This window comes from Oncorhynchus gorbuscha, linkage group LG09 (assembly GCF_021184085.1).
Source record: "Oncorhynchus gorbuscha isolate QuinsamMale2020 ecotype Even-year linkage group LG09, OgorEven_v1.0, whole genome shotgun sequence".
In the NCBI taxonomy this organism is placed as follows: domain Eukaryota; kingdom Metazoa; phylum Chordata; class Actinopteri; order Salmoniformes; family Salmonidae; genus Oncorhynchus; species Oncorhynchus gorbuscha.
The window spans coordinates 58,122,731-58,143,906 of record NC_060181.1 but is presented as its reverse complement, the minus strand read 5'-3'; the positions used below and the strand labels follow the sequence as shown (position 1 = coordinate 58,143,906).

Below are 21,176 nucleotides of genomic sequence, written 5' to 3'. Positions count from 1 at the left end.
CATGGTTGATGATATTACTAGATATTATCTAGCGTTTCCTGCGTTGCATATAATCTGACTGAGCATACAAGCATACAAGTTTCTAAGTATCTGATTTAGCGGTGGTAGGCAGAAGCAGGCGCGTAAACATTTATTCAAACAGCACTTGCGTGCATTTTGCCAGCAGCTCTTCGTAGTGCGTCAAGCATTGTGCTGTTTATGAATTCAATTTTATCAACTCCCGAGATGAGGCTCTTGTAACCGAAGTGAAATGGCTAGCTAGTGAGCGCACGCTAATTGTCGTTGTGTTGCTGGTTCGAGCCCAGGGAGGAGCGAGGAGAGGGACGGAAGCTATACTTTTACACTGGCAATACTAAAGTGCCAATAAGAACATCCAATAATCAAAGGTTAATGAAATACAAAATGGTATAGAGGGAAATAGTCCTATAATTCCTATAACAACTACAACCTAAAAATGTCTTACCTGGGAATATTGAAGACTCGTGTTAAAAGGAACCACCAGCTTTCATATGTTCTCATGTTCTGAGCAAGGAACTGAAACGTTAGCTTTCTTACATAGCACATATTGCACTTTTACTTTCTTCTCCAACACTTTGTTTTTGCATTATTTAAACCAAATTGAACATCTTTCATTATTTACTTGAGGCTAAATTGATTTTATTGATGTATTATATTAAGTTAAAATAAAAGTGTTAATTCACTATTGTTGTAATTGTCATTATTACAAATACATTCAAAAAATCGGCGGATCTGCTTTTTTTTATCCTCCAATAATCATAATCGGTCAACCTCTAGTTGTCAGTCCACCCTCCATAGGCTTGAAGTTGAGTGGGATGGGGTTTCTGTTTGTTTCAAACAGAAAATGTATCTCCTGTTTGCAAAAGGGGTCTTGTGTTTTATTCAGCTTTTTGGTCCTCCAATAATCAGTATTGGTGTTGAAAAATCATAATTGGTCGACCTCTAGTCTTGACTTCAAAACCACCACCTCATATACATTTCAAGCATCAAACAAGACCACATTACTATGTAATAAACTATTTCTGATCCATTAAAAACAGGATATCATTTTAGCACTTAACATTACAGAATATAATGAAGTGCAATAGCATTGTTAATGGTATGGTAACAAGTTAGTTTCTCACAATAAACACGGGAATACACCACATACACCTACTTGGTTTTATTATAGAGGTGTAACAACACAAGAACAGTATGGTAAAATGGAAGGTTTTGAGGATAGGGTTAAAAAGGGGTGGGATACCTGTTATTCTAGTTACTATGGCACACAGTGTGTGGTGTTTTACATTAAAAAAATATATAATTCGTCTATACTGTACTTAAATGAATTGGTATCTGGTCAAATAATGGTTTTCGTTGTGTGTAACTAACGTGTTACTATACCATTACCATGTTATTCCTAGTAGTATCAAAGCCAACAGCTGTTGTTGTTTTTTTGTCTCTTGTAGGAATGCATTGCTGACAGTTTACACATTTCCCAAGCACGCCAAAATGAGCGGCAATTTCAGCGCGAGACTATAAAATCAAATAAGGCCAACAGGATTTAGTTCAGCAAGTGGCCTGATAACAGCGACAAAATCTGACAAGTTGCACAGCTAACGTTTTTGAACCTATGGTTGGACTCAATAGAAATGTCTAAAGATTTTAGTTAAGACTTAACAGATTGACTTAAAGCTCGAGCTGTCAACGAGCGCACTTTCACAAGAACCCCCCCCCCTCACACTTTGCTCAACAAATAATTTATTTTAAAGTGAGGCCCTATCGCTCACTATTAAACACACTTCCCGCATAATAGCAATAGACATGTTTATTTAACGCTCTGTTTCTTTCTTCGATGTGAACTCACAGCGCTTCCAGTCAAACACGTTTCCAATGTATTCATCCTCCTTGCTAACTCTTCCTCCACTAGACAGCCTGAGAAAAGCCGAAACTAAACTCCCCTAATAGCTCGCTAAGTTAGTCTACTTTCTCTCCTCAAACCTAACTAAACACAGTCCAAGCTGTACTTGATAGTTTCTCTAAAGACGAACACACTGAACTTGAGTCAAAATATTTACCTGGGAAATGTCATGGATATCTCAGTAGGAAAAGTTTTCCAACGGCTTAACTCCACATGAATCCTCTGATGGACCAAAGGTACTGCGCGAGCTCCTCCCTCTCTCCATGAGGTCATTTATAACCTTGGTCGTGCGCGCAACTGCGCATCGACTGCAGTGCACGGTACTGGTAACCATGCAGACCACCATGCATAGTGCATGCCTAAAGTGCATAATCGTATTTAATCAAAGTACAGTAGTGATGCGCATTAACAAAGGCCTTTGCTGTTGTTTTGTTGTTGTTACGTTTATTCTACATTTGCGAAACGTATTTGATGTGGTGTAAAATGACTTGCTGAACGAAGATTGCTGGATTAGTGTTTCATTGAGTGATATTTAATGTGAAGTAAATTACAAGTGCTTTAGGCTTGCTTTTTATACCATTATAGTCAGGTGTATGGCGACACCGTGAGGCACAAACTGCTATCTCAATCAACTGTCTTTTCAAGTATTTTCAATTTTCAGGACGGAAGTGACCGGTCTGAAATAAAATTAAAATGTGCAACTTTTAAAACATTTTTTTTATTTTGAAGCTCCCGAGTGGCACATTAGTCTAATGCACTGCATCTCAGTGCAAGAAGCGTCACTACAGACACCCTGGTTCGAATCCAGGCTCCATCACATCCGGCTGTGATTGGAAGTCCCATAGGGCAGTGCATAATTGGCCCAGCAGGATTATTGTAAATAATCATTTGTTCTTAATGGACTTGCCTTGTTAAATACAAACACAACATTTTATTCCCACTTCCTTATCACACCCATACACGTGGCTCATCCTGGTGTAAAAACTTAAGTAGAATATACAAGGACAAACAACCACAGAAGTAGCCTGTACACCACAACGGATACTAGAAGTTATATTAGGCATTGATTTTCATATTGTTTATAACAATGTCATTCCTATAATTATTTTATAGAACAGAAATGTTTTATTAAAACATAACAGAATATGATTAAGAAACAGCACACATTTTGGTTACATCTCTCCTCAACTCCTCCTCCCCTGTGTGAGGCAGGGTTATTGTTGGACTCGTGTTTTCTCAGCAGTACAGCAGATGTCATAGAAGCAATCAACCCTGTCAGATGGCTGGGAAGTCATTGCCAGGGAAATGCACAGTCTGTCTGCAGCTCAGCAGACCACCAACCACTCCATCCATCAGCTAGAGACTGAGGCCTCAGAATTACATACACAGATGGTACCAAAGGCTTGAGTGAAGATTGAGCACCACAGAGCTTTAGGTCTGCATGGTATCTCAATGTTATATGATATCTATCCTCCAGTTTCCTTGTTATGAACGCACAGGTAACTAGCCTGAATCCCAACGGATCAAAAAGCCTCATAGGCTGAAGGAGAGAACAAAGCGAGTGCCTTCGCATATTCTGTCCAACCTCACCAGCTGCTGGAATAGAATCCGGCGAAGACTGCCAATTGTTGTAAAACATTAGTTTCCTGCGTTATGCTACTACTGGCTACCGCCATCTTGCAAAATAGCAGGTTAGTATGGCCTAGTATTTCCCAGTGTGCCATAAAAGGCTTTTACTGGCACTGACTTCTTTGCCACAAAGACAGGCAACAAAAGATGAAATAAGATAAGAGCTTGAACAGTGAACCCCAAAAAATACACATTTGTGATGAGTGGGGCACTTGTCAGACAAAGTGTCCCCAGATACTGTTGGCTCTGGCAGAAGTACTCACTCAATTCAGCACTTGGCTGGGTTCATCCTCACAGGGGATCTTTTGTGAGGGCTCTATAAGAGATGTCGACACATGCAGAGAACCCCCCCCCAGAGGCAGAGTTCAAAGACACTCTGCTGTGGGTTAGTTTCTGTGGAAACACCAGGACACTGGCATACTGCTGGCAGAGACGTACTGAGACATGCCACAGTACGTTTCAATCTCAGGAAATACTGCATAGTACTATAATTATGAAATGGTATAGATAGTGATGTACAATATGCATGTGGAAGAGCAGTTCCCATCAATATAATAGACACGCAAGTCAGAAAATACCTCAAAATGACAGGGGAAATGGACTCAAAGACCCTGGTTTTCCTAGGTGTTAAACATCCATGATAAACTTTTTAAAAAGCAACAACAAAAAATTCCATCTCCTTCAAGCTAACGGGAGTTAGTTGTCGCCACCCTCTGGTCATTACAAAATTTGCAGTATGAAAAAGCAACACTTTCAACTGAACAATTCATTAATTGCATTTTATTTAATCATGTGAATCTAGAAGTAACCATAAAAAACAAAGGACAAAATGTTTAATGCCATGCAGTTTTGTTTTTTATTCAAGCTTCTCACTATGAAAACATTCAATGACAAAAGTCAGTCATCAAGCTTTTACCCACTTACGCAACATACCATTTCAAAAATGCCCACCATGTGTGCCTTTAGTTCACAGGATGTCTCATTCATACATTTTTTTAAGGCACAGTAAGTGCTGGTTTGGAATAAGCTGAAAACCCACCATATCCCTGCAAAGCGCCACTTTCTCACCTAAAAGTAGCAAAGACACATATTGCAACTAATTAAAAGCCAAATTGATTCTAGATTAAATCAAGAAAGTTAAACATTAAAGTATTTTCTGGTATCTCGTGTCGGTCCCCTCATGCATATAACTAACACATCCTGTTGGTCCTTTCACAGACGACTTCCCGTTTCCCCTCGGGCAACTTCAACACGCTGCTTCAGAACTTTTTGGGTTGCTGGATGCAGAAGCTGGACTTGAAAGCTGGCGAGTGTGCCTTCTCCATAGCAGGTCTGAGTCTGCTGTGTTTCACACTTACTGGGGTCTCTGGAAAGTCATGTCCCAACTGAAACAATGAGGACATCTTATAAAATCATGGCTTTACCAAGCAATCCAGAGGAGACCATTTTACTATGCCAATCTGAAGAAGCTAGGCTACGAGTAAAGTGTTTAGACTTGCATGATCATTACGAATGAAGACACACACACACCAGCCCCCACCACCCATATAAACCTGTTTTTTGGCCAACCCTTGTGGGACTGATGCAGCCATCATTATAAGTCAGATATCCTTACCTTATCAAGTGTTCCTGACATCAAGACACTGATTTGCTGCATTCTGCTGGAGGTGGCTGCAGATCTAGAACAGCATTACATGTTTAACGACAAACATTGCATTTAAGGGTTTTCCTGACGCGCTCTCAATGTTAAAAACATTTGAGCACAATCCGAGCTCTGTAAATGAGGAGACCCTGTATTTGGGAGTATTGGGTCATTGTCATTTGGCACCAAATAGAATAAAAGACTAAAACAGGGAGGGGCTAACTGAACTGTACCTGGGTTTGGGAACTTTGTGTTCCCTCTCTGGGTTCACATGGTGGGTGGCATGACTCTCCTCACAGCTTTTCTTGACCACTCGTTTCCCCCCAGCCTTCACTGTGGTGCCAGAGTGGATCCGTTTAAAATAGGTGAAAATATATTAATGACATACTCATTCTTTGCAAATCCAGAATTTAATGCCATTTGGAAAGTTATACAACTTCCTGAACTTGGTCATGAAGGAGTTAAAACTATTCAGAGTTACTGTAAGACAAAACTAAACAACTTCAGGTTATAATGTCTTGGAATTCTGCCATTATACAATGAGACTTTCGGAGTGTCAGTGTTGGAAGAAGAAAGTTGGCCGTGAGAAGAGAGTTCAGCATTGTTGCTTCTTTACCTCTGACTTGCTATAGGCAGGTTTAATCAAAAGAGTCTACTTTACCCACATCCTGTCAAAGCAAAAAGGCTTTGATGTTCTAGAATAACCCCAGACAACGTGCAACTCAGAAATAATTACATTTGTACTGTGCAAAGAATCTGAGGGACCGGTATCAAGCAGGGCAAAACTGATCCAAAAATCACTCCTACGCAGAGACACCTATGGCCCCAGAATGTATTTTCTGGGAAATCTGCACGTCACACCAGTATGCAATAGGCATCTCGTGGGCCAGGTCCAAAAACCAAAGATATGTGGACATGCAAACTTCCGTCAATTAGCATTTTAATAATAGTTTGAGTGGGATTATTTGGACTCAAAATCCCCATACATAAGCACAAATCTGCAGGGGATATTCACTTAACTATATGGACAGTGTTGGCCTGTCCCTTGGGTGCAGCTTAAAGCACAGAATGTACCATGTTTGCACAATAAGCTATGCACCGATGCAATTTTCATCACGCATCGTAACGGGAAAAAAACATCATAGTAGCAGAAATGGGGGCATTTAGAACTACTTTAGTTGTAACTCGTTTACCACCTACGCACTTGAGGTTTGAGCGTGCGTTCCAACATTGTCGACAAACAGTGTTTTTACAAGATTGTAACAATGTTTGCATGCGACAACAAGATCAGGCCTATATTGTAAATGCACTGTAAACCACACTTACCACCTCAAAATAGCAAACCAGACATTACATCGAACACATTTTTGGACAAAGAAAATATGCACAACTTGATGCAAACTACGAATTAATATGAACAAGTCACCACCATACCTGCTGGAGGATGGCCAGCCTTCAATTCAGGACTCTCTCTCACTCCAGATTTAGATAGTTGCACCATTCTCGACTTCTGAACAACAATAACAGCACACAAAGTACTACAACGCCCACTTTATACTGCTGAAAGGCAAATGATTTAGTTTACGCAGGAAGCGAGCATCAGCAGCATGAGGCTGCAGCATTCCACATGAGTGAACCAGAAATATTGAGTGAACAGTTTCAACAACTTGCATGTTCTATCCATTCAGTGTATAGATCGGCGCATTCGTGTGCATGGTGCTCATTGAGGATGTTCATGATCCAATCCTACTTCTTATCTACCAATTGTGTCATTTATTCAACACCATTGCCTCGTTCAAAAACAACCTCCAGCCACGCCCCTTTTGTTTTCAGATCTGAATTTCAACGGAATAGATGTAAGCAATATGGTGATGGTAGTGTGAATTTACACATCACTATCTGACTTTTTAAAGATCTGTACATTACGAAGGACCAAGCGTACAGAGAGGGGCTAGAGATATTTTCATAAACTCATCTCTCATTTATCTTAGTGATATATGCGTGATATTTATGTAATAATTTGTTTAAAACATCTTGAAAATAAAACTTGATGTCCTGAAAAAAAACGATGCCTCCACTATCTGTCTTTTTGTCACTTCTAACAACTTTCATAAGTGTATCTGGAAAAGTCTTTAGTCTGTTTGTGAAATATGACGAAGAAAATGTGAGTGTCTGGTCATTCTATCATGTTGGTGTTTGTCCCAAATGTCACCCTATTCTTTATATAGTGCACTACTTTTGACAAAGGCCCATATTGCACTACATTTGACCAGAGACCTATGTAAAGAATAGGGTGCCATTTTATTAGGGATGTTTCGTTGTCTTCTTTTTCTACTGAAATAATTGGATGTATGCAAAGAGGAGATGATGAAGAAGCATAGGGAGGAGTTGTAGAGCTCTTCATGGACCAAATGTTCACATTTATTTCTGATTGTTGTGCACAGAAAATGTCAGCGAACTATCGATGAAAGATCCAAGACAGAGAATGGAAAAATAAAGAAAATATCTTTCAAAGTCACAAAAATGTCTGCAATTACACAATTCATTTAAAAAACAAAAGTGAACTTTTATTATTGTTGCATGTTTGTGTTATGATGCCATCTTTTCCCCCATCCCTTTATTTCTTCATATATTTATAGATCTATAATATAGATTTGACATGGCACACCTCTTTTACCAGTGCTGATGAACGTAAACCAGGTGGCATTTTTTCTGTATTTACAATAAAATGAAGGAAATGTACAAGACTCCATGGCATACACAATCTCAACATTAAGAACAAATACAATTTGATCCCTCTGTACAAACTAACATCTTTAGGTTACAACACATTTTTTTTTACAGATATGAGTTCATGATCCATTTTTGCCTACGAACATACACATTCCCCCTTCTGACTCTTTACCGCAAACCTTTCGTCACATAACCCACACCTTCACCATGCTACCACAGCTACAGGTTTCCAAAAGAAAAAGTAACATCTAGACGGAGCAGGACACCACTCACGATAATGTCCAGTGCCGCCCGCCCCGAACACACCCACTGCTCTCCTTTAAAAAATAAACACATTCCTTGGTTTCCTTCTTTCTTTGGTTAACATTCCATTTCTCCATCTGCCATCGCGTCGATCTCCACATTCAGATCCACATTTTCAAAAACAAACACACAAGTAAAAGTTCATGGAAGAGTTCTTCTGTCGGGGATTCCAAGATGGAGTCCCTATACCCAGGAATCTGGCGAACCTGGGTACTGATCCGCCCTGTAGGAAGGCCTCCGGGTGGTGGAGTAAAAGTCCACGTAGTTCGTGGTGGATTTGAGTCCGTGACCGTGCGACTTAGAGCTGTAGTCTGCCGTGGGGGGGAAGCTGACCACTTCCTCCACGTAGGGGTCATCGTAGCCGTGTGGAGACTGCAAGTACATTCTGTAGGTGTCGTAGTTCCGCCTGCTCGGCTCCTCAGTGTAGTACATCTGCTGCTGTGGAGACAAGAGAAGCAACACAATCAGATTGGTCTATGTCAAATACAGGAAAATATCTACTTTCAACTGTCCGATGGGAGAAAAGGATGAGAAATAGTTTGTTGATTCAAACGTATTACAACTTTGTGTATCAAAATTCACGCTGTGTGGCTGTCTAGCTGAACAAAGTTGGTTGTAATGAGTGGTGGCCGGTGGCTCTTTAAAATCGGAGGACAGGCTCCAAGTAATGGCCGGAAAATAATGAATGGAATGTTATCAAACGTCACAGCCGTTATTATGAGACATCCTTCCTTCACTAGCCTCCTTTGGGTGTAATATCCTGACCGTCTATTTCCTGTCTAGTCAGAGACGGGTAGAGGGAGGAGAGGAGGGCACAAAGATCCCTCCTCTTGGGTGTTATCCGAGTGGGCACACAGGGGCACGTCCACACTGTGACAGGCGCCTGAGATGCACCCACTGCCGCCCAGCCCATCCCTATTACAACAGTCACATTCACTCTCGCTCACACAATGACTGATGTGTTGGACGTCTCCCAACTCTCTCATTCACCCACACTGTAATATGTGTCAGTCTCCTTCCATTAGTGTAGTGGAGCGAACCAGCCGCCTGCACCGGCCAAGTTGAAAGGGATGTTCGACCAGAAGGGATTGATTTAGAGTCTGTATTGAATTTACCTGTGCTCTTCTGGGGTCCTCTCTTGTCGGTGAGGAGTAGGACCCGACATAATATGGTGACGGCTTTCCAGACCCTGGAAGAGAAATTTACAAGATAATGGTATAACTAAAAATTGCCATGAACAGAAACATTGTTACCGTGCAATATTACTCCAGGGAGTGTTGCTGGGTAGCCAGGCAGAAGGTTAGGCAGGGAGGCTGCAGCTTCCCCAGCTCCGTTTACTCTGCCGTCTCAGCACCCCATTGAGGGCCCTCCATCTGGCAGCGGCCATTGTTAGTTGCCCTGAGGAAGAGTAGGGCTACTTCCCAAATGGCACCCCTTTTCCATATATAGTGCACTACTCTAGACCAGGGCTCTGGTCAAAAGTAGTGCACTATATAGGGAACAGGGTGCCATTTGGGAAGTAGCGCTACTCTTCCTCAGGGCAACTAACAATGGCCGCTTTGTAGTGGCTGCTGAGCCGAGTTGCTCACAATGCAGGCGGACCAGCCACTATATTGCTCAGCAGACCCACTTAAACGCAACAAAGAGGCTCAAGTGCTCTTTTGAACTACCGACCGTCTAAGAGCCTCCAGCTCCCAATAAGGATGATAAGAAACGGGGAGGTAGGGGATAGCTAGCGGAGAGCTAGGGGAGATCTAGGGGAGTGCTAGGGGAGAGGGGGCATGGAATGGGATTCCTGGGAGTGGTGAGATGGATTACGCCCTACATAGAGGCAGAAAGGCCCTAGGGGATACTTTGATCACGGTCTGGTGCACATGGCTGACAAGTTTTCAATCAAATTCCAACATCTCAACCGATACGCGGTGTTTTTATGGCCGATTTTTGTGTGATAATTCTCTATGCTCATTGTTTACCTGTATATTGGTATTTATGTACATTGTTGTCCCCTTGGTTTTTATAAAATTGCATAGTTGACTGTGCCCTGTGATAATCAGAACGGTGTTCTTTGATTCCCAGCATTGCAGGAGAGGAGGTTGCACTGCCAGCTGTGGAGAACACAACATGGAGGTCAAAACAACGAAACGTTGAATTGAAACGCATTTGTGTCCTTATCTAGGGCTGTGTCCCCAACGGCTCCTCATTTCCAATCTAGTGCATTACTTTTGAAAAGAGCCCTGTGGGCCCTGGTCAAAAGTAGTGCACTAGGCCCCCTAGGGAATAGATTGCCATTTGGGACGTAGCCTTAGGTGAATGATCGTCTACGTAGCTAGGCTGACCTGATTGGTTGACCGGTGACATCTGTATGGTGCTGGTAGGGAGGGTGGGCTGAGACTTGAATCTGTCGCGCTCTAGAGTAGACACGGGCGTAATGAAGTGGTGTTGGTTCCATCCGTCCTGAAGACCAGCAGAGAAAGGAAACAGTGTTAGTATGAGCCACAGAGACCTGGGGTGCGTCACAATCATATTTCCTTTCTCCTCAGGTGTACACTCCTTCACTACATCCCACAAACCTAAAAGCATTGGGCTAATGGAAGTTTACCCATATTTCTTACACCAGTAAATTCCTTTAAATGAAGGGAAGTGAACAAATCGAATAGAAATGTAATGGTTGCATTCACATATTTAACAGATGGTATTGTGGGTGTAGTGAATTGCTTGTGTTCCTAGCTCCAACAGTGCAATAATATCTAATAATTCACAACAATACACACATCTAAAAGTAAAAGAATGGAATCAAGAAATACAGAAATATTAAGACGAGAGTGGTCAGACGAAAGACACTTCTCAATAAAAGGCACCTGACAGCCCACTTGGAGTTTGCCAAAAGGCACCTAAAGGACTCTCAGACCATGAGAAACGAGATTCTCTGGTCTGATGAAACCAAGATTGAATGCTTTTGCCTGAATTCCAACTGGAGGAAACCTGGCACCATCCCTACGTGAAGCATGGTGGCAGCATCATGCTGTGGGGATGATTTCCAGCAGTAGGGACTGGGAGACTAGTCAGGATCGAGGGAAAGATGAACAGAGCAGTACAGAGAGATTCTTGATGAAAACCTGCTCCAGAGTGCTAAAGACCTCAGACTGGGGTGAAGGTTCACCTTCCAACAGGACAATGACGCTAAGCACACAGCCAAGACAACGCAGGAGTGGCTTCAGGACAAGTCTCTGAATGTCCTTGAGTGGCCCAGCCAGACTTGAACCCAATCAAACATCTCTGGAACGACCTGAAAATAGCTGTGCAGCAACACTCCCCATCCAACCTGACAGAGCTTGAGGATCTGCAGAGAAGAATGAGAAACCCTCCAAATACAGGTGTGCCAAGCTTGTAGCGTCATACTCAACACTCAAGGATGTAATCGCTGCCAGAGGTGCTTCAACAAAGTACTGAGTAAAAGGTCTGAATATTTATTTAAAAAGTACATTTTAAAAAACAAAATGGGGTATTGTGCGTAGATTAATGAGGATAAATGTTAACGTAATCAATTTTAGAACAAGGCTTTAAAAGCTTCTGATAGGCTAATTGACGGTGGGTGTATTTCAAGGACTACCTTCAAACTCAGTGCCTCTTTGCTTGATATCATGGGAAAATCAAAATAATTCAGCAAAGACCTCAGAAAAACTAATTGTATACCCCCACAAGTCTGGTTCATCCTTGGGAACAATTTCCAAATGCCTGAAAGTACCACGTTCGTCTGTACAAACAATAGTACGCAAGTATAAACATCATGGGACCATGCAGACGTCATACCGCTCAGGAAGGAGACGCATTCTGTCTCCTAGAGATGAACGTGCTTTGGTGAGTAAAGTGCAAATCAATCCCAGAAAAACAGCAAAGAACCTTGTGAAGATGCTGGAGGAAACAGGTGCAAAAGTCCTATATCGACATAACCTGAAAAGGCCACTCAGCAAGGAAGAAGCCACTGCTCCAAAACCGCCATAAAAAAACACAGATTAAGGTTTGCAACTGCACATGGGGACAAAGATCGTACTTTTTGGAGAAATGTCCTCTGGTCTGATGAAACAAAAATAGAACTGTTTGACCATCCTTATGTTTGAAGGAAAGGGGGGGGGGCTTGCAAACCGAAAAGCACCATCCCAACTTTGAAACACGGGGATGGCAGCATGTTGTGGGGTACTTCGCTGCAGGATGCACTTCACAAAATAGATGGCGTCATGAGGAAGGAAAATTGTGTGGAAATATTGAAGCAACATCTCAAGACATCAGTCAGGAAGTTCAAGCTTGGTCGCAAATGGTTTTCCAAATGGACAATGACCCCAACATTCTTCCAAAGTTGTCAGTCAAGGTATTGGAGTGTCCATCACATAGCCCTGACCTCAACCCTATAGAAAATTTGAGGGCAGAGCTAAGAAAGTGTGTGAGCAAGGAGGCCCACAAAGCTGACACGGTTACACCAGCTCTGTCAGGAGGAATGGGCCAAAATTCACCCAACTTATTGTGGGAAGCTTGTGGAAGGCTACCTGAAATGTTTGACCCAAGTTAAACAATTTAAAGGCAATGCTACCAAATACTACTTGAGTGTATGTAAACTTCTCACCCACTGGGAATGTGATGAAAGAAATAAAAGCTGAAATAGATCATTCGCTCTACTATTATTCTGACACTTCAGTCTTAAAATAAAGTGGTGATCCTAAGTTGCCTAAGACAGGGAATTTTTACTAGGATTAAACAATTCCTGAATTGTGAAAAACAGATTTTAAATGTATTTGGCTAAGGTGTATGTAAACTTCCGACTTCAACTGTACACAGGGCAGCATCCTCTGAGGTGCAGGGTTCAGTAACCGGGTGGTAGCTGGATAGTGACAGTGACCAAGTTCAGGGCAGGGTACTGGGTAGAGGCTGGTTAGTGATGGTTATTTAACAGTCTGATGTGCACACTTTGGCAGGAAGGAGAGATCATTGAGACGTATCCCTACTGTAGGTGGCCTCCTCATCCCAACCCTGGTCCTTCTCTTACCTTCTTATAGATAGTTCTCAGGTCTCTGTACTGCCAGAGTGTGTTGAGGACCTGAGCGGCAGCTTTCACCACCTTCATGGAGTACCTTTTAGGGACAGAGAGACACGTGTCACGACACGTTACCACTGAGAATTTAGGACCACGGGCCTCTTAGAAATCGGTGGCAAATACATGACATATTGCATGTCTCTGTGATAGAAAAACGTGTCTACTCTCAACCGTCCTCGAGAATCTCGCCTTAGATCATTCTCTTCTTAGACACTCCATGTGCATGCCTCTTCTTAGACACTCCATGTGCATCCCAAATGACACCCTATTCCGCATAGAGTATAATGCACTACGTTTGACCAGACCCTCTCTTCCTTGTATGTTTTTTCACCCTTCCCATAATACTCTGATAAAAAGTAATGCACTATATAGAGAATCCGGTGCCATTTAGGACACAATGCAGACTGTCTTACAAGCAGCCGAAGGCAGCCTCCCCCCCCCCCTTCCCTTACCTCTCTCCCCTGCCCTTAGTGATGTTGAACAGCTTTTCGATGCCGCCCGTGTCGGCCAGTGCCTTGGCGTTCTCCATGTTCTTGCTGGTGACCTCGTGCAGGGTGCAGCAGATGGCCGCCACCGTCTCGTCAGAGAGCAGGGTGGTGTCGCCCCCAGGGAGACGGTTCACCAGGTCCCTCATCGCATACTTCCCTGGGAGGGAGGGAGGGAGGGAGGGAGGGAGGGAGGGAGGGAGGGAGGGAGGGAGGGAGGGAGGGAGGGAGGGAGGGAGGGAGGGAGGGGGAGGGAGGGAGGGAGGGAGGGAGGGAGGGAGGGAGGGAGGGAGGGAGGGAGGGGGAGGGAGGGAGGGAGGGAGAAAGTACTGCTTATGTATGTACTGTACTTGCAACTTCTGTTATAAATTGACCATCTAGATTATGGCAAGGTTTCTTTATAAGCTGATTCTAGCTGTCATCCTCACCTTCACATACATTATGTTACATTTGATTTTTTTTTTTGCTAAAATGATAACTACACCTTCAACTAAAACGCCACAGAGAGAAACAGACAAACGGAAACAAAGAGACATTCATTGGATTTGTGTCCTACGTAATATATTTGTACGGCAGATTCCTTTCTCTGGGGCCGTGTAAGAGTACACAGTGTACTTTTTACATTGCGGATGCTACATGAGTTCAGCTTGGGTTGTACTTCCACAGCCAACCATGTGTCGTTCCATAGTGCTAGTAGCCCCCCCAAGGATCTACACCTACAGATCCTACAAACCATTGCCCTCCGAGACTCCCTCCGAAGAGAAATCCCTCCATAGTACCCTCTCCACACAGCCCCTCGCCCCTCTCCCCCCATGATCTCTCCCAGGCTAAAGGCTCTGCTGGCTCAGCCTCGCTGGAACGCAAACTCATTATTTCCATAGCAGCTAGCCCATAACAGCCTGTTTCCCTGAAAAGGGGTGATTTCACAAAAAACAAGAAGGAATTTGGGGATGCAATTTAAGTGCGGCGATCTGGGCAGTTAGATAAGTAAGCAAGCGCTCGCAACTCTTCTAGTTCTACTTCATTTTGAACCTCTAATTTCCTATCATCTCTTGCCTTTTTCATACTCTGTAATGCTGCATAGCACATGTAGGTAAACCAGTATATAGTGCTGGTCTTTATTTATTTGCTCTGTGCTTGTGTAGCACATGTACATAGCCTACTGTACTGGTGGGTTGCGTTCCCCCTACGACATTGCAGATGCATTGGAACAACCAATTGTTGTGCGCCACGTCGTCAACTGCACAGTCGGGATCAAATTGTTATATTATATGTCGTGGTGAGAAGATTCGATAAACACCTATCCATGTGTTGAGAGACCTGCAATGCAGTCAGCCTGGAACGTGGCCCGGGTCATCCCTTCACAGAGCCCGTGTTCGCTCCTCACCTATGAGCTCCTTGTTCCTGACGTCCAGGGCCATGTTCCTCAGGGCGGTGGCCACAGAGCAGACCACCCTGTCGTTGTCCATCCTCAGCAGCTCCACTAAGATGGGCAGACCCTTCTCCTTGCGCACCGCCGCACGGATGTACGCCGCAAACTAGTACAGAGAAGACCGAGAGAGGACGTTTAAACTCTACAACGCATCCCGACCCAAAGGTGTACACTTCAAGTTTCCAAGAAGGAAATGAGTTTCGCAGCAATTAGCACATAGAAGACTTAAAAACGTACATTGACTTCACCTATAAACGACAATTGACAGTTCCCATTTAAAAAGGGTTGCCTTCACACATCTAAGAAACCGTACCTGTTACACAGGGGGAAAATAACATTCAATAGAGCAGTGTTCCTGTCATATCCTCTCCTGGGTGCTGTGTTGACTGTGTCCCAAAATGGCACCCTATTCCCTATATAGCGCTATATATATGAAATAGGGTGCCATTCAGGACACACTGTGTGTACTATATACCTTCCAGTTCCCGGCAGACAGGTTCTGTAAGGAGCCCGCTGAGCCCTCCAGAGTGGCAGGGTTGGAGCTCTCGGCCAGCATGGTCAGGTAGGGCTTTACCACGGCTGGGTGCCACAACATCTCCGCCCCCTTGGGGGACTTGGAGAAGCCAGGGATGGGGCCCACTCCGTCCCACTGAGAACACATGATCACGACTAGAGGTTCTAATACAATGTTGACCATATACGATGACCGAGTACAGTGTTGAGGTTCACTTTAGCTCAGGGGCTGTATGTGTCTCAGAGTAGGAGTGCTGCTCTAGGATCACTTGAGCCTGTTTTAAGATCAGAATTAAAAATGTTATATGGACAGGAGATACCTGGTCCTAATTCAGCACTTCTGCTCTGAGATGTTTTGTGAATATGGGCTCCTAGAAGAGTTAAAGGGATAGTTCACGCCAAAATCAAAGTCGGTCAGAAGTGGTCTACTGAGTCCACGTCCCACGCCATCTGTTGTGGAGATCAAGCGATACGACGACTCAATCCCAAATGATTTGGAATGACAGGCAGACTCCGTCTGATTCCGTCATGTTAGACAACAGATGGTGTGGAACGTAGACTCAACTCGCTACTAGACTACTGTTAATTAAAAAGAACATACATCTATAAATACATACATACACACACACACACACGTTTGACAAACATTTTGAGTGAACATTCACATTAAAGCCTGGAAAGTGACATTTCTGAGCTCGCCTGGAGTGAACATTCACTTTGGAGGCCTATTAAGTGATATTTCCACCACTCAGATGGAAGTTGTGTCTATGGGCGCTGGTCAAAAGGTGCACTACACAAGTCTCAAACGACACCCTAAGCGGCGTTCTTATTCCCCAAGCGTACCTGGTCTTCCTGGGAGCCCTTTTTCTTCTTCTTCTTCTTCTTCCGGCCCCAGCAGCTGGATTCCACGTCCTTACTGGGAGACTCACTGCCCAGTAGACCGTCCAGCTCCTGGGCTCCCTGAAACCTTGACGGGGGCATCTCCAGCTCCAGGCGATACGACAGGTTCCTCAGAGTGCAAATACAGTTCTCCACAATCTAGAGAGAGAGAGAGAGAGGAGAGGCGGGGAGTCCTGTTAAATCATTGAATGTTATTTGATTTATTTCATTGATTTAATATGTTTCTATACGACTACTTTGGCAATGTGTGCAGTAACACTTTCCATGCCAATAAAGCCTTTTTGAATTTGAGAGAGAATAGAGAAAGAATGAGTGAGAGAGAATAGAGATCGTGAGAGTGAGCGAGAGAAGAGACCAAGTGAGCGAGAGAAGAGACCGAGTGAGCGAGAGAAGAGACCGAGTGAGCGAGAGAAGAGACCGAGTGAGCGAGAGAAGAGACCGAGTGAGCGAGAGAAGAGACCGAGTGAGCGAGAGAAGAGACCGAGTGAGCGAGAGAAGAGACCGAGTGAGCGAGAGAGAGAGAGAACATTCTGAGAGAGAAGTCATGCAGAAGAACGGCTCCTGACTTATTATAACTTTTTGGTTAATTTACGAGATTGACATTTTGGTTAATGTGCGAGATTGACGCGATTAAATCAGTAAAAAATTTACAGGTAACCAAATTGTACAACTGAAGAGCAACACAGGAGGAGAGGATTGGTCTTTTAACTCACTGTGTTAATCTTCATCGTGGTAGCTAGCCAAATTCAAATCTGTCAGCTAGCATACCGTCTAGCTCTAACTGTTCACTGGTGGTAACCATAGCAAATGGCCACTGAGGCAGCGCTAGCAGCAACAGCAGAAACAGAGACCCCCCCCCCCCCCCCCCCCTTTTTGGAATACCCAGCAGAAATCAAATCAGAGAAAGGAAGAATCCATGTTAAAACACAGAATTCTGAGGGAGAACCCAGAAACTTGGTTTGCCGACTGCTCACAAAACTGGACTGTCACAAACCTGTTATTTTACACAGACCACACTACTGCCTGGTATACAGCTGTAACCAGGCATTTCAGCTGTAACCAGGCATTCCAGCTGTAACCAGGCATTTCAGCTGTACCACAAAGACAGGCATCCGCAAGGGAAAGCAAATCCACATGTTTGAGGACAGCAATAAGGACCAGGAACACAGTTTACTGACGGTAAACATGTACCAGAACGGCACTGTCATGGTCCAGGGCAGTGAGGCTGCACTCAGCTCTTTGTGCAGGACTTCCCCACCCTAACGAAGATGGCGGAAAGCAAAAAAGAAAAAAGGACAGCACCCTGACCTCTCCCCTCACCTCAGGCACCCCAACAGCAGGACTATCCTCCCCCTGCCTGCCTACAACCACCAGAGACAAGACCACACTACCATGCGCGCACAGGAACACTACCGGATCTAACGACCACACGAGGGGAGGCCATACTGTTTCTAACTGTCTTCATCTCCCCCATAGAAACAACAGTGACAGCACCGTCAACAAAAACGAAAGGAATCTGTTGCAGCTCTGTAGAAGCCTGGGTCTGTACTTTGTCAATGGTAGGTTATGGGGGGACTCTTTGGGGAGATTCACCTACTGCTCACCGCTTGGCCACAGTACAGTAGATTATATGATTACAGACATTGACTCTTTCTCTCTCAGCTCATTCACCGTCAAGCCACTAACACCAACACCAAATTACATTGTTCCTCAAAAGAAAAGACATGGAAACAACCACACATTCACAAGCCCAGTAAGTTGTACAACATCAGAAATTCATACAGATGGGCCCAAAACAGCACAGAAGAATATCAGAAAGCAACCTGGAACCAAAATATCCAAACACTCTTAGATAACTTTCTGGATACCACAATCACTCACAGTAAAGAAGGCATCAATCTGGCAGTAAAAAACATCAACTATATATTCAGGCAAACGGCAAAAGAAGCACAATTGAAATTGATTTTTTTATTTATTAAAAAAATCACAGATGACAACTGGTTTGATGCAGATTGTAAAATTATAAGGAAAAAACTTAGAACACTATCCAACCAAAAGCACAGAGGCCCAAATAATGGTGAATTAGACCTTCATTACTGTGAGACTTTAACACTATAAACGTACACTCAGGACCAAAGAAAGCACAATACAACAGCAAGCAGCTGACACTAATTGAGGAGTCCATAAACAACTTCTGGCAAATTTAAAAAAAAAATATATATATCTAAAATCAAAACAAGAGGGATTAGCGATACAAAATGGAGACATATGGACAACTCATTTTAAAACACTCTACAACACCGTTCAAATTGACACAAATGCAGAACGACAAATTCATGACAAGTTGAATGGATTAGTAAAAGCTATAAAGGACCATCAAAATCCAATGGACTCCCCAATTACTGACCAGGAGCTCTATAAGAAACTTCAGGCTCTCAAATTTTAAAAAGCATGCGGACCTGATGGCATGCTAAATGAGATGCTCAAACTCACTAGTGCAAAATTGCAATTGGCTATGTTTAATTTGATCCTGAGTGTAGGTTATTTCCCTGATATCTGGAATCAAGGACTCATAAACCCAATCTTTAAGAACAGAGACCCTAACAATTACAGAGGCATTTGTGTGAACAGTAACCTGGGGAAGGTTTTCTGTAGTATTATAAATGTAAGAGTTCTAAACTTCCTTAATAAGCACAATGTCTTGAGTAAAAGCCAAATTGTATTTATACCAAAACATTGCACGACTGATCATATTTACACCCTACACACCCTGATTGATAAACATGTCCACCAAAATATACTCTTGCTTTATCGACTTCCAAAAAGCATTTGATTCTATTTGGCATACAGGACTGTTCTACAAAGTTATTGAAAGTGGTGTAGGGGGTAAAACATATGACATAATTAAATCTATGTATACTGGCAATATGTGCAGCATTAAAATTAGCAAGATAATAACAGAATTCTTTAACCAGAGTTGGGGTTGCAATCTTGAGCCCTGCACTCTTCAATATTTACATCAACGAATTGGCCACTATTCTAGAAAAATCCTCAGCCCCTGGTGTTAGTCTCCACAATTCAGAAGTTAAATGCTCACTCTTCGCAGATGAGCTATGCCTGCTGTCACCCACAGCACATGGCCTACAGCAGAGCCTTGACCTGCTAGAGCAGTACTGCCAGACCTGGGCCCTGGCAGTAAACTCCAAAAAGAAGATCCCGATCTCAGGGAATTAGACCAAAGTTCTCAATTGGTTCAAAATATATAGGAGTACTGCACACACTACAATTACTTAGATTTAAAAATAAGCTCAACTGGACACCTTAATGAGGCAGTGAATTCTGTCTATGGGCGCTGGTGAGTTCTGTAAGATTCTCCTACATGTCCAGAGGAAAACTACAAAAAATGCATGCAGGGCAGAATTAGGCCAATATCCACTAATAACAAAAACTCATTAAAGAGCAATTAAGTTTTGGAAACATCTAAAATACAGTTATCATATCATTACCAAGCCCTGCAATGCCAAGAGCTGAGCAAAGAAAATAGTCCCCTCATCCAGCGGGTCCTGAGTTCACAAACCTGTTCTACTAACACATTGAAGCCTCAGTCCTCTCATCCAGCTGGTCCTGAGTTCACTAACCTGTTCTACTAACACACTGAAGCCTCAGTCCCCTCATCCAGCTGGTCCTGAGTTCACTAACCTGTTCTACTAACACACTGAAGCCTCAGTCCCCTCATCCAGCTGGTCCTGAGTTCACTAACCTGTTCTACTAACACACTGAAGCCTCAGTCCCCTCATCCAGCTGGTCCTGAGTTCACAAACCTGTTCTACTAACACACTGAAGCCTCAGTCCCCTCATCCAGCTGGTCCTGAGTTCACTAACCTGTTCTACTAACACACTGAAGCCTCAGTCCCCTCATCCAGCTGGTCCTGAGTTCACTAACCTGTTCTACTAACACACTGAAGCCTCAGCCCCCTCATCCAGCGGGTCCTGAGTTCACAAACCTGTTCTACTAACACACTGAAGCCTCAGTCCCCTCATCCAGCGGGTCCTGAGTTCACAAACCTGTTCTACTAACACACTGAAGCCTCAGTCCCCTCATCCAGCTGGTCCTGAGTTCACAAACCTGTTCTACTAACACACTGAAGCCTCAGACCCCTCATCCAGCTGGTCCTGGGGCTGAGTTCACAAACCTGTTCTACTAACACACTGAAGCCTCAGTCCCCTCATCCAGCTGGTCCTGAGTTCACTAACCTGTTCTACTAACACACTGAAGCCTCAGTCCCCTCATCCAGCTGGTCCTGAGTTCAAAAACCTGTTCTACTAACACACTGAAGCCTCAGTCCCCTCATCCAGCTGGTCCTGAGTTCACTAACCTGTTCTACTAACACACTGAAGCCTCAGTCCCCTCATCCAGCGGGTCCTGAGTTCACAAACCTGTTCTACTAACACACTGAAGCATCAGTCCCCTCATCCAGCTGGTCCTGAGTTCACAAACCTGTTCTACTAACACACTGAAGCCTCAGTCCCCTCAT

The 21,176-nt window shown here is 43.6% G+C and overlaps 3 protein-coding genes across 16 annotated transcripts in view; all 3 read right to left on the bottom strand.

Moving 5' to 3' along the window:
- The window catches only part of LOC124043823 (protein TANC1-like), a 299,125-nt gene extending 296,951 nt beyond the window's left edge, over positions 1-2,174 (bottom strand). For 4 of the 6 annotated variants that reach the window (XM_046362829.1, XM_046362833.1, XM_046362832.1 and 1 more), the window contains exon 1: positions 2,076-2,174. The gene's annotated coding sequence lies outside the window, so the exon portion shown is untranslated. The remainder of the gene's footprint in view (positions 1-2,075) is intronic. The other 2 variants (XM_046362831.1, XM_046362835.1) reach the window with 1 other exon arrangement.
- Positions 2,175-4,379: 2,205 nt separating this feature from the next.
- LOC124042878 (death-associated protein-like 1-A) lies at positions 4,380-6,919 on the bottom strand. Its single transcript, XM_046361013.1, has 4 exons — positions 6,624-6,919; positions 5,423-5,522; positions 5,163-5,226; positions 4,380-4,932 (listed from the first exon to the last, which is right to left on the bottom strand). Exons 1-4 carry the CDS (start codon positions 6,688-6,690, stop codon positions 4,807-4,809), a joined length of 357 nt encoding a protein of 118 aa, XP_046216969.1. The 5' UTR covers positions 6,691-6,919; the 3' UTR covers positions 4,380-4,806.
- A 661-nt stretch (positions 6,920-7,580) lies between these two features.
- Positions 7,581-21,176, bottom strand: part of LOC124043822 (plakophilin-4-like) — a 134,976-nt gene continuing 121,380 nt past the window's right edge. For 5 of the 9 annotated variants that reach the window (XM_046362820.1, XM_046362823.1, XM_046362822.1 and 2 more), the window contains 9 exons: positions 16,585-16,779; positions 15,704-15,877; positions 15,184-15,334; positions 13,764-13,956; positions 13,264-13,348; positions 10,562-10,679; positions 10,199-10,330; positions 9,341-9,414; positions 7,581-8,663 (listed from right to left, as the gene is read on the bottom strand). In XM_046362820.1, coding sequence (XP_046218776.1) covers positions 8,409-8,663; positions 9,341-9,414; positions 10,199-10,330; positions 10,562-10,679; positions 13,264-13,348; positions 13,764-13,956; positions 15,184-15,334; positions 15,704-15,877; positions 16,585-16,779 — 1,377 coding nt within the window. In that variant the 3' untranslated portion in view covers positions 7,581-8,408. The remainder of the gene's footprint in view (positions 8,664-9,340; positions 9,415-10,198; positions 10,331-10,561; positions 10,680-13,263; positions 13,349-13,763; positions 13,957-15,183; positions 15,335-15,703; positions 15,878-16,584; positions 16,780-21,176) is intronic. The other 4 variants (XM_046362824.1, XM_046362826.1, XM_046362821.1 and 1 more) reach the window with 3 other exon arrangements.

Coding starts and splice junctions, on each gene's coding strand:
- LOC124042878 (XM_046361013.1), bottom strand. CDS start 6,690: ATGGTGCAACTATCTAAATCTGGAGTGAGAGAGAGTCCTGAATTGAAG. Junction 5,523..6,623: donor GGCTGGCCATCCTCCAGCAG/GTATGGTGGTGA, acceptor CTGGCACCACAG/TGAAGGCTGGGGGGAAACGA. Junction 5,227..5,422: donor CACAAAGTTCCCAAACCCAG/GTACAGTTCAGT, acceptor ATGCTGTTCTAG/ATCTGCAGCCACCTCCAGCA.